The sequence below is a fragment of the Cervus canadensis genome, chromosome 17 (genome assembly GCF_019320065.1).
Source record: "Cervus canadensis isolate Bull #8, Minnesota chromosome 17, ASM1932006v1, whole genome shotgun sequence".
NCBI lineage: Eukaryota > Metazoa > Chordata > Mammalia > Artiodactyla > Cervidae > Cervus > Cervus canadensis.
In genome coordinates, this window is record NC_057402.1 from 34,759,652 (window position 1) to 34,776,938 (window position 17,287).

At 49.5% G+C, this 17,287-nt stretch overlaps 1 protein-coding gene across 1 annotated transcript; it reads right to left on the minus strand.

Annotated features, from left to right (window-relative positions):
• Positions 1 to 5,667: 5,667 nt before the first annotated feature.
• Positions 5,668 to 12,329, minus strand: RPP25 (ribonuclease P and MRP subunit p25). The gene is made up of 2 exons (XM_043434542.1): positions 9,232 to 12,329; positions 5,668 to 6,472 (listed from the first exon to the last, which is right to left on the minus strand). Exon 1 carries the CDS (start codon positions 11,845 to 11,847, stop codon positions 11,215 to 11,217), a length of 633 nt encoding a protein of 210 aa, XP_043290477.1. The 5' UTR covers positions 11,848 to 12,329; the 3' UTR covers positions 5,668 to 6,472; positions 9,232 to 11,214.
• Between the last annotated feature and the right edge of the window lie 4,958 nt (positions 12,330 to 17,287).

Below are 17,287 nucleotides of genomic sequence, written 5' to 3' on the forward strand. Positions count from 1 at the left end.
GCCATTGCGGAGCAAGGAATAGAAGGAAGGGGAAGAGCCGTCAGTAGACAGTAGCGCGGTTCAGATCCGGCTCGGGAGACGACTCCTGCCCCTCAACATGAGAAAATAACAATACAAATTATAATTAAAAAAATACCTTCTTTGCTCTTTCCTTCCCAGGTTTGAGCCTAAAATGAGAGTGGGACAGAACGACTGCCTTCGTATAAAGGACCTTATTAGTAACTATTCTCATACCAGAAACCCGCAAGCATTCGGAGTCCAATCACTTGACTTTACAGAGAACAAATGGGCTCTGAAATTAGATTGCTTGCCTGCAATCGAGGCTCTTTTCACTGAATTCCCAGTTCCAGCACTCACCTGGACATTTCTGGTGACATACCCTTCTCCAGTCCCTACAGGAGGGGGGTTGTTTAAGTTACAAGATTTTTTTGAGGCGGGGGGGTGCTTCTAGTCTTAGGTGTGACACTTGGGGTCTTCCGTTTTCTCATGCAGGATCTTTTGTTGGCCGGGGAGAGGACGTTCTAGTGGCACTCCAGTCTCCAGAGTTCGTGGGTTCAGTAGTTGTGGCCGCTGGGGACTTAGTTGCTCTGTAACATGTGGTATCTTAGCTCCCCAACCAAGGATTGAACCCGCATCCTCTGCAAGGTGGATTCTTAACCACTGGGCCATCAGGGAAGTCCCCAGTGCCAAGACATTTAACATCTAATTTGGCCTCATTAACTGCATTCTGACCTTAGGTTCCTCAGCAGTGGGACCATTTTCCCCAGGCCTGAATTACCTAGCTGCCATGCAATGTTAATGAGACAAGTCTCTTGTCTTGTTATCCCTCATTCTCTATCCCTGGAACTACTGAGGAAAGAAAAGATGGGGATTCAGGCTTTGCTTCCTGACTCCAGGCCCTGTCTCTAGGGTTTCAGCAGATAACCCTTTTCTGCTTCCTCCCTAGCAGTATGGCTTTAAGGGTATGAACCTGGCTAGGAAAATGATTAAAAAAAAAAAAAAAAAAGCTTTTTTGAAAGCACTGTCCTCATTTTCTCCCACCAAAATATTGAAAAGACACATGGGGAAGATATCACCTCTTTGATTTCAATTAATATTCATTAAATTGCCAAGCACAGGAAGCCCAGGAGACGGCAGGGCTCTCATGATTAAGAAAGCACTGGAAGGGACTTCCCTGGTGGTCCAATGGTTAAGAATCTGCTTGCCGATTCAGGGGACATGGGTTCGATCCCTCCTCTGGGAAGATCCCACATGCTGAGGAGCAACTAAGCCCGTGGGCCGCTACTGCTGGGACCCCAGTACCTAGAGCCAGTGCTCTGCAACAAGAGAAGCCACTGCAATGAGAAGCTCAAGCACCGCAAGGAAGAGTAGCCCCCGTTTGCCTCAACTGGAGAAAGCTGGTGGGTGACAATGAAGACCCAGTGCAGGCAAAAATGTAAATAAATAAATATATTTTAAAAATAAAAAGGACTGGAAAAAGAATCTAGAAAGAAGTGGATATATGTATATGTGTGACTGATTCACTTTGCTGTGCAGTAGAACTTAACACAACATTGTAAATCAACTATACTCCAATTTAAAAAAAAAGAAAAGATAAAAGCTTGAGAAAGAAAGAAAGCAACGAGTTGGGAGTTCCCTGGCAATCCAGTGGTTAAGATTCAGTGCTTTCACTGCTGTGGCCTGGATTCAGTCCCTGGTCAGGGAATTTAGATCCCTCCAGCCTTTTTGCTCGGCTAAACAAAAAGAAAAAGCGCTGGCTATATGGCACTTGAATCCCAATTCCAAATTGTAAGTTACTGTACTTGTCTTTGCCTTGTACTTGTCTTTGCCTTTGTCAGTGCCTTCAATTGGCTACTGCAACATTCTATGTTTTCATTGTTGTTATCAAAAATAGTTATGATCATAATTAATTTTGTGCCACTATAAGCTACAAACTATTTATTATCCCATCTAAGCCTCATAACAGTGTTGTGAGGTGAGTATTTACCCCTATTTTATGGATGAAGGAATAGACTCAAAGGACACTTGCCCAAGAATCACACAACTGATAAATATTAAGAATAGTGCTTAGATTTGAGCCCAGGTTTGTCCGACTGCAGAAATTTTCTTTCCCCACTCCCTGTAAAGGTAGACTTTGCTGGCTTCTCAGCAAATTCTGAACCCCCTGCTACCTTGAGGGCAGTTCTAAGTCCTTATTACCTGTATTAGTTGTTGTTGTTTTGGTTGTGCTGGATCTTCATTGCTGTGTGTGGGCTTTCTCTCATTGTGGTGAGCAGAGTCTATCCTGCGTTGTGGTGCACAGGTTTCTCATTGTGGTGAGTTCTCTTGTTGTGGAGCACAGGCTCTAGGGCACATGGGCTTCAGTAGTTGTGGCACCAGGGCTCAATGGGCTTTAGTTACCCAAGGTATGTGGAATCTTCCCAGACCAGGGATCGAACCTTTGTCCCCTGCACTGGCAGGCGGATTCCCATCCACTGTACCACCAGGGAAGTCCCTGTATTATGTTTATTATTGCTGAATGATAATTAACCACAAACTAAGTTTAAAACAATACCCATTTATTATTTCTCATTTCTGTAGGTCAGTTATGCCTTCATAGCATTACTGATTTTTCTTCTCAGGGTCTTACAAGACTGAAATCAAGATGTCAGCCAGGTCTGCGGTCTCACTTGAAGCTCAGAATCCTCTTCCAGGCTTGTTTAGGTTATTGGCAGAATTCAGTTCCTTGCAGTTGTAGGACTAAGTCCCCATTTTTTCCTTGCTGTCAGCTGAGGATCACCCTCAGCTCCTAGAGGCCACCCTCAGGGCCTTACCACATGGATACTCTATAGGTTCTCTCACAGTACCACCATTTATTTCTTCAAACCAACAGGAAAGTATCTCTGACACTTCACCCTCCTTTAAAGGCCTCATCTGATTAGGCTTCAGGCACATCCCGCATAATCTCTCTTTTGATTAACTCAAAGTAAATGGATTAGTACTAATCTTGGAATGATATCCCATCACTTTCACAAATTCAGCCGTTTATACACGGCATGTACACTAGGGGACATGAGCCCTGGGGGCCATCTTTGAATTCAGCCTATTACTTCACTTAGGTTGGGAAGCCCCTGCTTACTCCCAAGTTCTTCTCCAGCTGTGCCCCTGCAGCCCATTCTGTCTACTTCCTCTGGGATGGCTTTAGACCAGACATCTTGGTTCCTGCCCAAGGCTGTCAGGGTCTTTTGACTCTATCATCTTTGGCCCCGAAACCCTTTGCTATCCCAATGGAGAAGCAGCAGCTGGACTTTGATACTTCAGGGATGTCATCATCACCAGTTGATCAGCCTATCAGCTTCCTGCTACAGCAGTCTTCCTTCTGAAACAGTTGTGATGAGGCATTTCCTCTGATGTGTGCAGAGGGGAGGGATTGTTGAGGAGCTTGTATGGACACAGACATTGTTGTATCATGTGACTTTCTAGTAAAGTGAAGTTCACATACAAGAAAAGTTCTTATCTTCTCTGGTGGGAATTAAGCATGCTTTGAGAAAAAAAAAATGAATCCTGTCATTTCAAGGCTGGAAATGGCCTTGTGGCCCTTAGTCTGACTGATCCTATGTTGCTTCCATTTCCAAATCCCCACTTGGGCACTTCTAGTGATGGGGATCCAAATACTAGCCTGCTTTGGAAAAGGAGATAAATATGAGAGGGCGCCTGAGAGAATGACATTCTTGCTACTGTTAAATTACAGCTCTGCCGCAGGGCCTTAGGCAAGGTATTCCAATTTCCTGAACCACAGTTAATTCATCTACATAATGATAATAATGATGGACCCTACTAATTCAATATTGGGAAAATTAGATAACATAGTGCATGTAAAATACTAGGTCCTGCCTGGACATATCTCAATAAATAGAATTCAATAAATGGTGAGTGTTGCATTTCTCTGTTGTAAATTGTAGAAAGTTCTTTTCCCAGGGCATGGCAGGTTGTGAGACTAGGGACAAGGCATGGAGGTGGAGTGGATAAACACACCACATGGATCACCTGGGAATCAGGGAGAAAAGGTGGCAGGAGGAGGTAGCATTCAAAGGTGATCCTGCTGGGGGCCACCATCTAATACGAGTGCGTGCATGCATGCTCAGTCACTTCAGTAGTGTCCAACTCTTTGCAACCCCATGGACTGCAGCCTGCCAGGCTCCTCTATCCAAGGGATTCTCTGGAAAAGAACACTGAAGTGGATTGCCATGCCCTCCTCCAGAGGAATCCTCCCAATCCAGGGATCGAACCCATGTCTCTTATGTCTCTTGCATTGGCAGGTGGGTTCTTTCCACTAGTGCCACCTAGGAAGCCCATTGAATATAGGTAGGAGAGCTCTAATAGTACTTTTTCATAATAATTAATACTATTATGTAATTTCCTAAGTTATTACTTTTATGATCATAACATCATTAAAGAATATAATTTTTGATTGAAATAGAATTCACAAAGCAGAAAACTCATCCTTTTAAAGTTCATAATTCAGTGTTCTTTTATTTACTATGTTGTATAAGCATTATCACTATCTAGTTCCAGAACGTTTTCATCATCCCTAAGAGAAACTCCATACCCAATGGCAGTCACTCCTCATTCCCTGAACCCCACCAGCCCTAGGCAACTACTAATCTACTTTCTGTATTTATGGATTCGCTTCACTAGAAATTTCACATAAATATGAATGTCCTTTGGGGTCTGGTTTCTTTCACAGGGCTTCCCTGGTAGCTCAGCTGTGAAGAATCTGCCTGCAATGCAGGAGACCCTGGTTCAACTCCTGGATTGGGAAGATCCACTGGAGAAGGAATAGGGTACCCACTCCAGTATTCTAGGGCTTCGCTGGTGGCTCAGACAGTAAAGAATCTGCCTGCAATGCAGGAGACCTGGATTCGATCTCTGGATTGAGAAGATGCCCTGAGACGGGAATGGCTACCCACTCCAGTATCCTTGCCTGGAGAATCACACGGACAAAGGAGGCTGAAGGGCTACAGTCCATGGGGTCGCAAAGAGTCAGGCACGACTGAGCAACTTTCTTGCACTTAATACAATGTTTACAAGATTCATTCATGTTGTAATCAGTTCTTTGTTTCTTTTTGTGGCAGAGTTATACTCCATCATATGGATATTCCACATTTTGTTTACTCATTCATCATTTAATGGACATTTGAGTTTTTTCCACTTTTTGGCTATTATGAACAAGGCTTCTGTGAACATCTGTGGGCATGTTTTCATGTGGACACATGTGTTCCATTATTTCCAGTATTATATCTAACAATAATATATGGGTCATAAGGTAAGTCTATGTTTAACTTTTTGAGGAACTGCCAAGCTGTTCCAAGGCAGCCTGCATCAACATTCCCATCAACAATGTAGGCAGGTTCCATGTTTTTTGCATCCTTATAATTTTTTTAAACAAAGAAAGCTGAGTTTTTGTAGTTGTCTGACATGGACCGCACACCCTCAGTTTCCTGTCAGGAAACAGGGCCCAGGGCTGGGGTGCTTTGTGTTCTGAGGCCACTAGCTGCTCTCTTAAAGGTTCCTTCCTGTGATGAGAATTTAACTTTGGGTCTCTCTTAAGAGTGAGTGTGCCGCTCCTTCTAAAAATTATCTCACCGACTAGTCAACCTTGATTAACCATCAGAATCACTCAAGGATCTTATTGAAATACACATTTCCAGGTCCTTCCTGGGAGATTCAGATCCTGTTGCTTTGAAGTTCAACCCCAGCAATCCGTATTTTTTAAAAATTGTGGGATAATTAACATATAACATGTAATCTACACATTTTTTTCAGTTGTAATGCAAGGTCTATTTTATTTAGAAATCAATCAGTTTATACCAATTAATTTATAACAGCAATCTATATTTTTGACAAGTGCCCTAGGTGATTCCGATGAGTAAAGTTTGGGAAGACTGTTGTTATCCCCACAGCAATCTGGCCCATTTTGCAGATGAGAGAGCTGAGGCTCAGAGAAGAATAACTTGCTCTAGATCAGAATCAGGCTCATTTCCTGCAAAGCCTATAATCTGTTCAGTTTGACACTGTTCAATACGATCTGTTCACATTTGCTAGCAGAACTCTGAAAAGAGCCTCTCACCATGCAAGACTAGACCTTAGCAAATACCCATACTTCTTTTCCCTATTCCCTCTGAAGGTGGTGAGAATATTGTATCAGTTTCTTATGGCTGCTTTCATAAAGTACCACAGGCTGGATGATTTAAAACAGCAGAAATTTATTCTCTCACAGTTCCGGAAGCTAGATGTCCAAAATCAGGATATCTGCAGGACCATGCTCTCTCTGATGGCTCCAGGGAGGACTCCGTTCTGTACGTTTTTCTTAGCTTCTGTTGTTCACTGGCGATCTTTGGCGTTCCTTGGCTTGCAGCTGCATAACTCTAATCTTTGCCTCCATCTTCACATGCTGTTCTCTCTATGTGTCAGTCTGTATCTTCTCCTCTTCCTATAAGGACATATTGGATTAAGGACTCTTCCTACTTCAGTATGACTTCATCTCACATATTAATTACACCTGCAAAGATCCTGTTTCCAAATAAGGTCACATTTACAGGTACTAGGGATTAAGGCTGCAAAATACCTTTTGGAGGGACACAATTCAACTCAAGACGTCTATGATAGTCAGCAGGAGTCAAAAACAACACCAGAATCCTCCAGTTAGGCATAAACATGGTGACCCTTAGCTTCTTCAAAAAGAAGATAGAACCCAAGGGTCCCTATGGTGGGGTTGGGGGAAGCTTTGGCCACTTTCTGGGGATGGATAGTTAAGGGCTTTGATGTGGTGTCAGAACAGTTCAGAAATCTCATTCAGCCAGTCCTTATTCACTCAATCAACAGCTCTCTGTGGGATTCCTGCATTCCAAGAGCTAGGTAGGGAGCAAGGCAGACAGATTCCATTTAATCACGGCTTCTGGTTTACTGGGGTGACTGACAACCAGAGGTTCACATTAATGAGGGCACAACTACAAACTAAGATAAGCTCTGACAGTAAGAAACCCGATGTCACCAAAGAGACCTTCCTGTGACTGTATTTCCTCCTTCCCTTTCTTCAATTACCCTTTTCCCTGGGAAACCTGTAGGTATTTCAACATCTCAGTGAAACAGAGGGGACTAGAGAGTCCCTAGTGGCCAGTATGGGCATAGCAGTGATCCAAACTAGAACAAATCAAGTGGGGGCTGGGAGATGAAGGGAGCCAGTAGGGGAGATGCGGTGGCCAGGCGGGAGTGAGTCTCACCCAGGTCTTCCTTTAACTGTGCAGTGAACATGCTCTGGGAGATTCATGGCCAGTGGACAAGAACTTTAAAGCTTTTGCCAATTTGAAGCTGCGGACCCCTCTAACTCACCCCTCTTCCCTACCAAAATCCATCTATTGTTTGGTCCATCCTGTGATGCCAGGAAGCAGGCTAAGTTCTGGCCAAGCTAGGGTTAAGCCACAAAGAGCAACCCTCCTCTATCCTGGCTGTAATGGCAACGAAACCCTACCTAGCCTGGGTAGCTCTCAAATCTGTCTCCATCTCTGGCCCCACTACCAGGGCTCCATCTCCTACCTCCCTGCAGTATACCAAATGCAGTCAGGCCCCTTCCAATTCACCTTCCATCTACACTGGTGCCAGAAGGATCCTTCTCAAACATCAATCAGACCAGGGTGAGACTTCCTTGGCGGTCCAGTGGCTAAGACTTCCACTCCCAATCATGGGGCCCAAGTTCCAGCCCTGGTCAGGCAACTAGATCCTATACACCACAACAAAAGATCTCACTCAAGTGTTGCAACTAAAGCCCAGTGCAGCCTAAATAAGTAAATGCTTTGTGCTGTGCTAAGTCGCGTCAGTCGTGTCTGACTCTGCAACCCCATGGACTGTAGCCCATCAGGTTCCTCTATCTATGGGATTCTCCAGGCAAGAATACTGGAGTGGGTTGCTGTGCCCTCCTCCAGGGGATCTTCCCAACCCAGGGACCAAACCAGAGTCTCTTATGCCTCCTGCACTGGCAGGCAGGTTCTTTACCACTAGTGCCACCTGGGAAGCCAAATAAGTAAACAAATATTTTTAAAAATAACAATGGAATATAATGAAAAGAAAAAAAGACCAATACCAAAAAGGACCAATGGAATATAATGAAAAGAAAAAAGACCATTGCCTTCCCCCCTTTCTCCAGGGAGGCTCCTTGTGACCTGGCTCCCAGCTCCCACTTGGTATTCCAGTCCCACCTGCCTTTGGTCGAGCTTTGTTCAGACACTTGTGGCTGCCTCAACACCAGATGCAGCATCACCTCTTGGCCTGGAATTCCTTGTCTAGTCCTGTTCAGCTGGCTAACTCCATCTGGTCACTGCCGAGCCAGCTCCCTCTGAGTGAATTAAGTGCCTCTTCTCAGAACTCCCTTCTCCCACTATTACCGCATTGTGCCATAACTTTCTTTTCCCTCTCCTCTAGACTGGGATATCCTTGCAGCAGAAACTGTATCTGATTATACTGTGATTCCCCCCCCCCCTCCCGCCGACTCCCCACCCAACCCTGTGCCCAGATTGGGACCTGGGTCAACAATGAAGTCCCTCATGGTCCAGCTGGTGGTTCACTGCCCATCTAACCACATGCTCTGGCCTTAGATTATATACATTTATGTTCCCAAAGGGATTCTGATTGTGTGACCAGATAGTTTTGGGAGTGTGAGTCTTCACTGCTACCCTTAGCTGGAAGTGCCCCCAAAGGAGGGCCCAGGAAGCTCTTGGATAGAGGTCCTACTGGAAAGATGGTGTCTCACGGGTGGGGCACGGCACTCTCCACTCCCTCCCATTCTGCCATGAGTCAGTTCTTGAAGTGAACTGTCTCTGAGGTGCTCCCCTGGCCACTCCCTGCCTTATTCCAGCACTTCTCAGGTTCCCACCTCAGCCTTGGAGTTGGGGGTGGATAGGGGTATCTGTCACCTCCTGGGTCAGCAGGGCCAGAGGATGCAGTAAAGCAGGGGTGGGGAGCTCATTCATGGATCCATTGGCACCCGTGAGCACCTATCAAAATCCTGGGAACTGAAGCTGCTGGGATGGTGTAAAGATGCAGAGAAGACAGCCAGTTTCATAACCCACTTTCTAGAACGGGAGGCAGAAACTCAGTCCGCCATGTGAGCAGGGTAACACTCAGAAGGTAGGGAAACAACATGCCTCTCTCCTCTCCACATTACAGGGTGAGTTTCTAGGCTGGAAGGTGACTTACCTGACTCAAGACATCTTCAATGAGAGTCTCTGCTTGCACTGTCCTGGTGACCCGGCAATCAGGACTTTAGACGCTAGTGATCTTGGAAAGCTGACCCTCTTCCAGAACCAAGAGCAGTCTTTCCTAAGACTCTACCATGCAGGACCTCTTCTGCGTTGTATCATTTAAATTCAGATGCGGACGCCCAGTGGCAGCCCAGGGCAACCTTGTTGTCAGGACAGTTTACATTCTCTCCACACTTCCTGGGCTGCTCCTGAGAGAGTCAGGCACACACGCCCCAATCCCTTGGCTCTCCCCAGGGACTCATCAAGAACAAGACATTAGGGAGGGCAGCCAGTGCCAGAGTCTGTTTGACAGGGCCCACCTATCCAAAGCTCAAGCAGAGCTGGGAGGTGAGGGTGAACTCCCTGAAGAGCCCCTTCTATCAACTGCAGAAACCTACCTCTTGTTACCAGCAGAAGGATTTATTTCAGCTTTCTGCCTACAGAGTGACTTACATATTTCCCCATCTCCTCCTTTCCAAGGATGCTGTTAAGTTGCAAGGGGACAAGGTCTGCTTCTAAGATCTTGGAGCTATGTGCCCCTCCCCCTCATATTTGCTAGAGTGCTTCCAGTACACAGCACTCCTTCCACCCTCCCACCTGACTTGGAGTTGGGCAGAAAGGCTTATAAGGCTGTTATCTCTCAACAGACAGCTGTGCAGGGCCAGAGGCAGCAGCTTATCAGGGAGCCTGCAGTGATTCACAGCCCAAGTCCCAGTTTCTCTGCTGAATAGTAATTTCCAGCAGTGGATTTGTGCTCAGTCTCTCCTCCCCCTCTCCCAAGGGTGTGCTGTCCTTTCTCAGAGAGAGAGAGAGAGCAGTGAAGGGTAGATTCTATCCATGGGGCTGGGGGGCTCTGTGCCAGCCTTCTGGTAGGGCTGTTTATTGGCAGGAGGCTGCAGGCTTAGGGAGCCCAGTTTGGTCTGCCATCCTTGGCAGTGACCCCCAGGATAGTTCACTGATGCTCACCTTCCTCCCCCTTCCAGAAAAGCAGTATGCTGTTCCCTTTCCCTTAGTGGTAACACATAAGGTGACAAAGGTCCCCTTCTGGCCACAAGCCCTGAAGCTACTGGAGCTAGCCAGGGAGGGCTGAGAAAGAGGGAGAACCAGGCGCTGGGTAATGTGCTCCCGGCACCATTTTGAAGCTACCCAGGTTCTGTGCCTGACCCATTAGACCTCAAAAGCTAAGGATTCCAGGCTGGAGGGGACTGAGACACAAGGGGGCAGACCACAGCAGTCTCTACACAGGCAAGTGGTTAGGGAAAAACCCAGGGACAGAGCCATTTCTGTGTTTGTTTTATTGGAAGCAAGACTCCAGCTGTGGGGCTCAGGGGAGGTGGCATAGACTTCTGTCCTGAGTCTCTCCCTCTGGGCCAGCATGGGGAAAGTGGGATGTTAAAAGAGCCTGTGGAGACGCCCCTGCCACCATGATCTCAGGATGCTCCTTAAAAGCAGGAAAAGGAAAACTAGAAACTGTCCTGGGGTGAAGGGCAGAATAGCCCCTTATCCCTCCTCACTTAAAATCGACCGCCCTCAAGCAGTGGTTTCCAACCCTTTGCCCTCTGCTGACAACGGTGGGGTGATTCCAAGAGCTTTCCTCAGCTTCCACCTTCCTAGCCCACTTCAAGAATCCTATGTGAACATTTTTTTTAACCTTTGGGGTTAAAGGCTCAAGAGTCCCATTGCCCACCATTCCCTCCCTAAAGAAAGTCCCCGTATGGTTCAGGAAAGCTGAAGTGGAGTCATGTGTCGTCAGGCAACACAGGTGGAGGAGCAACCCCACCACGAAGCTTCCCTGGGGTCCCCCTCTTGTCGCCTTGGGGTCTATGCCGCCACGTTGTAGGTTCCAGAGGACCAAGGCATGAAAGGCTAGAGATGCGTCTCAAGGTCGAAGCTCCGGGGTAAGATCCAGCCCGTCCAGGTGGCCCAGAGGCCGGAGTTCTCAGGCGGTCTGGTCCTCTTCAGCAGCACCAGGCTCGGGTTGTGACCGCTTCGCGGAGCCCTCTCCAGCAGCAGGTTCCCCTAGACTCCTCTTGGACGTCGGAGCAGTTGGCTGGGACGAGGGGCCGGGATGGGGGTTCGGCGGCTGGTAGCCGGGTTGGCGCGGATCCAGGGCATCCTTGGAAAGTAGGATGGCGAGGCTGGGCACGTTCTTAAGTACACTGAGACTGGCGGCTGGCTCGCCAGGCTTCTGCCCCGGCGTGGGCTCCGGAGGGAGACTCTGCCACAGCTCGCGCACGCTCTGGTAGCGCAGCCGCGTGACCTGATGCAGACCCGCCAGGCGGCGCTTGAGGATCTCGGCACACGTGACGGTTTTCGTGGTGGCTCGACCGCAGCCGCTGAAGACGATGGCGCGCGTGGCTGGCTGCGCCATGCTGGCAGTGGCGAAGGCCAGCAGGTTCCGGATCTTGCTGCCCTCTTTGACCCGCATATGCACGGCGCCCGGCGCCAGGTCGGCGAAGGGGCCTGAGCCCGGGCCGCCCTCCTCATCCCCGCTCCCCACCGGCGCCTCCTCGGAGCGCACCTTTCGGAAGTTCTCCATGCGCCGTCGTTGCGGGGACGCGGGCTTCGCCATCGGGCCGCCTCAGCCCCGGGGCTGCATATCGGTGGGTCGCGTCGGGCAAGGGCCGGCAGGGGTAAGGGCGCGTGAGCGGCGTGGACGCCGGCTGGCCGACTGGGACGGTGCGATCCTAGCCTTCCACTTCTCTCCACTGGGCGCTGCTCTACTCGGCGATCTCGGCGCCCTGTGCTCCGCGCCTTTAGCTGAGGCCCCGCCTCAGAGCCTGGGAGCCCCGCCCCTGCCGCCGGGCCCCGCCCCTTACCCAGCCCCGCCGGCCCGCGCCCCAGCCTCACCAGCCTTTCGCAGGCATCCACCCTGGTCCTCGGATACCCCGGCTTGGGAGTTGCGCGCACCGCGGGGTGCCATGGCAGTGCCAGGGGTGACCTTCTAGCTGAAGTTTCCCTATAATCACCATCAGCCCTCCCTGAGCCAACCTTCATAAACCTGCAACCTAAATAAAAACCGTTTGCTGGGCAAACGCCACTTCAAGCCGAGTCCCCGAGCCCTTCCGCGGTTCAGCTGAAGGCCACCCACCCCTTGCCCACCCCCAGTGAGAGATTTCAAAGCGGTCTTCTGGGGACTGGGACCTCTTTCTCCCACTCCTAGAGGAACAACACCCCCACCCCCACCCCGTCCCTTCGCTCCCGAGCCGCTCTTCTCGCCTGAAGGACAGCCTGTGCGCTGTCAGCAGTGTGGTAGGCGCTGGCTCCGTCTCCGCTCCGCGCCTGCCCTCGACGACTGTCTCGGCGTGGTCCTCTCAGGGCAGCCGGAGAACTGAGGTTTCAGCCTCGCCGCGCCTGACCAGAGCTGAAGGCTCCCAGACACCCCCGCACACCCGCTGGGGTGTGCGAACTGCGGCTCTGGGCCAGGCTGTCCCCTGGGATGAATGGGACGAGAACAATGAGACCCCCTTCTCAAGAAGAGTTAAGCTCCCTTCATCCATTCCTGAAAGTCGAGTATTACGGCTGCATGCCTTAGAGTAAGCCAGACATTGTCCTCTGCTCACGTGGATCCCCCTTCTTCTCAGGTGGAATTTGTTGTTAGTCAACCGGGCCCCCTGGGACCCAGTGGGGTCCTTTTTCAGAAAAGAGACTGGGTAAAGCAGGTTTTGCGGGAGAAGGGAGTTAGCTGGGAAACGGAAATCTCGGGGACATTATGGAGTTACTGGGTGCCCCTCCCCGGGAACTCCGCAAAACCAAGGGAATGGCCCGGGATGTCTTTCCAGGAGAGATGAACAGTGAAGGGAGAGATGAGATTGGGCTTTAAAGGATTGCTGATGAGAGAGACCGGGTTTGTGAAGGAGCTGTACTAGAACTGCCCTAGGGCCTCGTCCTTCATCCTTTCACCCCTCGCGCACACACAGAACTGAAGGTGGGCCAGACCTGATCCGGGTGGGGGTGACTACGACGGGGCGTGGCGGGGTGCAGCCCTGATAGTTGCGGCGGACGGGAAACCCTGGAAGTGCTGGGGTCATCCCAGTGCCCGGGCGAGCTGGTGCCCAGTCTTGAGACGGGGCTGCTGGGGTCCCCCTCCTCTCCTCCAGGCTGCTTTCGCCTCCTCACTATCTCGTATCTCCTAGCGCTCGGCCCTGCTGTTTGGAACCCTGGACTGACTCCAATACCGCCCTTTGGGAGTGACTGGAGAGCAGGTGGACCTTTGAGCCCCATTACATGAATGACCATCCCCTTCTCGGATCTCCTGCTCGCACGCTGGGGAGAGAGGCTCTGGAGGGCACTTTCGGCTCGGAACCTGTGTTTCTGGCCCGTCTCAGCTCCCGCTGCCCCCCACGAGGAACAGCCGTAGGAGTCGGAGGGCAGCAGTCTGGTGCAGACACAAGAGTTCGCAGCGCTGGTCGAGGCTCAGGGATACTCAGGTTCTGTAAAACGGGGGCAGTTGTGGGCCTTAATAGGCATCAGTTTCTTTAGGCCTGAGAAAAAGTCCCCAAACCGCTGGAATCTAAGTCCGAACGGGTTGGTTATGGAAGAAGAGAGCTCTCCATCCACGGGGGTATGTAAGCCTAGGCTGAACTTTCCCTTGGAGGGGATTAATCAGGGGTCTGCAGTTTGGAGGAAGGGGCCTGGGAGCTCCACGTTTACGCCTCTTGAAGATGAGGCAGTTCTGCATTCGCCCGGGTTGGCCCTGGAGAGCGTCGCACCGCCATCCCCCACCACTGCCGCCAGCTGGAGAAGATTCGGTTCACTTCGCTCCCCAGTCGGTGAAGGGAGGCCGCGGAAAAGGCCCGCGTCCCCTCCCGTCGCTCCCCTCCCCTTCTCCAGCTCCCTCTGCAGCACTTAAAATGTAAATGTACATCATGATTAGCCGCCGGGTCGCTAATTACCGCTGAAGCCATTCATTACCCTGTCAGCGCGCGTCGCAGCCCGCCGGCTGTGCGCTCCTGCCGGGCGGCGGAGTGGCAGGGCTTAGCGGGGAACGAGGACGGGGAGGGGAGCGGAAAGATTTAAAGCGGGGCGGGGAGGCGGGGGCACTGTAAATGAGGGTAGCGAGGTTGGCAGAGGGCAACCGAGGGCGGGAGAAGGGCCTGTGCGCTGGATGGCCAAGCGCGGGGGTGGGGCAGGGAGAGGGAGAAATGCTTTAGTCAGTTAGCAAGAGAGACGGCGGAGAAGGAGCAAGGGTAGCAGAGGAGGGGCGCGCAGTGAGAGAGGAAACCCGGGTGAGAAGCGAGGCCCAGGAAGGACACGCCGGGGGAGACAGGGAGGAACGGGGGAGGGGGACAGGGGGACCCGGCAGACGCAGCTGGGAGGAGAGTAGAGGGCTTCAACTCTTGGGAAGGTGCCTAAGTTGAGCATCTGTGGCGCACACTCCACGACAGAAACGTGGAGAGTCAAGACTTTCTGTTTAAAAAGCCTTACAGTAGGACCACAGTTTTGTTTTTTTTTTTTTTTAAGTGTGTGCATGTTTATAGATGTAAATGCATTTTAAAATTATTTTTATTTTTTTGTAGTGTGTGCTGTTTTCTAGTACACACACTCTGAAGCCTCAATTTGTGCCTTCAGAATACAAAGTTTAAGCCTGGAGGTTTGGAACAGACTGTGTAATGAGGTCCTGACCTTGAAGTCTGAGCTTCATTAGCTTCTTTTTGCCTCTGTGTGACCTTGGGCCATTAGCCCCTGTGCCTTGGTTTTCTCAGCTGTAAAATGGGACTAATACAGGAACCTGCCTCATAAAACAGTTGTGAGACACCTAACAGTCTTAGAACCTTGGCTGGTAAGTTCTCAGGAAATGTTGGCTGATGTTATTTTTCACATATTATTTGTGATTAAAATAAATTTTAAAAATTAATAAAGGGAGAGGGGAGGAAGAAAGGGAAAGAAATGGGCAAAGCCTTGGAAATAGCGGTTTTCCTAATATGTAGAGGATTAGTGAGTGGCAAAGTAGACTCTCTTCACCCTCCAAGGAGTTGGAGGGGTGACCAGGCTGGAGCCCAAGCCTTGCCAGTGCAGCTCCAGTCCCTCATCTGCAAGGGGATCTTTGCAGCAGTGCATCTGCCTCTCGTGGACAAGTTACTTCTTACCCCAATAGTGGGAGGAAGAAAACCCCTGGTGCAGGGCAGATCTCTTCCTCCTCTGTCTCCAGTGGCAGAAAGAGGATGAGGGACCCCTAAAGCCCTTGGTCCTAGTCCCCGTCTGTTCAGGCAGGGGCTTGGGAGTCAGGAACTAGAAAGTTAGAGCCAGAGGGAGGTCGTATTTTTCAGGCACCCACCAAGTGCCCAGCATTGGGCCAGGCATTCTCACATCTATTCCCTGACTTAATCTTTAAAATCTTCCTTTTTATCATTGTTTGACAGAAATGGAAACTGAGGCACAGAGAGATTAAGTAACCAGCCCAATACATTTAATACCACAGATAGAAAGCAGCAGCCACAGGGATTTCAACACAGGTGTTCTGTCTCACCTGTGTGCTGTGAGCATTAGTCCCTCAGGCTTGTCTAACTCCTTGTGACCCCATGGACTGTAGTCCGCCACATTTCTCTGTCCATGGGATTCTCCAGGCAAGAATACTGGAGTGGGTAGCCATTGCCTTCTCCAGAGAATCTTCCCACCCAGGGATCAAACCCACGTTTCCTGCATTGCAGGCAGATTCTTTATCGTTTGAGCCACCTTCACCTGAGTATAAGAGAAAAGGAAACTTCCCAATGATTTGAGCTCTCCAGTAAAGGTTTGAGTTGGTTTTGGGGGATAGAGGCAATTCCTACAATGGGGAAGAGGTACTGGTTATCTATTGCTGCATAAAAAAATCACCCCAAAACTCATTCACTTAAAAACATTCATTTTCTTACCCAGTTTCTGAGGGTTAGAAATCCAAAAGCAGTTTATAGGGGTGGTTCTAGCTCAGTGCCTCTCATGGGTCTGGAGCATCTGCTCTCAAGCTTATTCACATTTTGGTCAGAGGACCCAGGCTTCAGTTTCTTATGATCCATAGATATCCTCATGACAAGCAGCTGGCTTCTCCTGAAGCTGAGGAGGGGAGGGGAAGATGGGGCAGGGGGAGGGAGCAGGGAGAGAAACGAGAGAAAGGACAAGCAGGAAGCCACCGTGCCTTTTATGGCTCCACCTCCTCAAAAGGGGAATTTGGTTCCATTTCTTGAAGGGAGTAGTATCAAAGAATGTGTAGGCATTTCAAAACCGCAGCGAAAGGGACATGTTTGGGAGGCAAATTCAAGAGAAGGAATCAGGACTCAATATGTTGAAGATATATGTCGAAAGACTTTGGATCAAGAGAGCTGGATTTATTTGTTTGTTGTTAAGTTGATGCATCATCCTAAAAGATGATGCTGTGAAAGTGCTGCACTCAATATGCTAGCAAATCTGGAAAACTCAGCAGTGGCCACGGGACCGGAAAAGGTCAGTTTTCATTCCAGTCCCAAAGGAAGGCAATGCCAAAGAATGCACTCATCTCACACGCTAGCAAAGTAATGCTCAAAATTCTCCAAGCCAGGCTTCAACAGTACGTGAACCGAGAACTTCCAGATGTTCAAGCTGGATTTAGAAAAGGCAGAGGAACCAGAGATCAAATTACCAACATCTGATGGATCATAGAAAAAGCAAGAGAGTTCCAGAAAAACTTCTTCTGCTTCATTGACTACACCAAAGCCTTTAACTGTGTGGATCACAACAAACTGTGGAAAATTCTTCAAGAGGTGGGAATACCAGAATACCTGACCTGCCTCAGGGAAATCTGTATGCAGGTCAAGACATGTAACAACGGACTGGTTCCAAATTGGGAAAGGAGTACATCAAGGCTGTATATTGTCACCCTGCTTATTTAACTTATATGCAGAGTACATCATGAGAAATGCCAGGCTGGATGAAGCACAAGCTGGAATCAAGATTGCTGGGAGAAATATCAATAACCTCAGATGACACTACCCTTATGGCAGAAAGTGAAGAAGAGCCTCTTGATGAAAGTGAAAGAGGAGAGTGAAAAAGTTGGCTTA

Bases quoted from the DNA above. Each gene is read 5' to 3' on its own strand.
- RPP25 (XM_043434542.1), bottom strand. From the start codon at position 11,847: ATGGCGAAGCCCGCGTCCCCGCAACGACGGCGCATGGAGAACTTCCGA.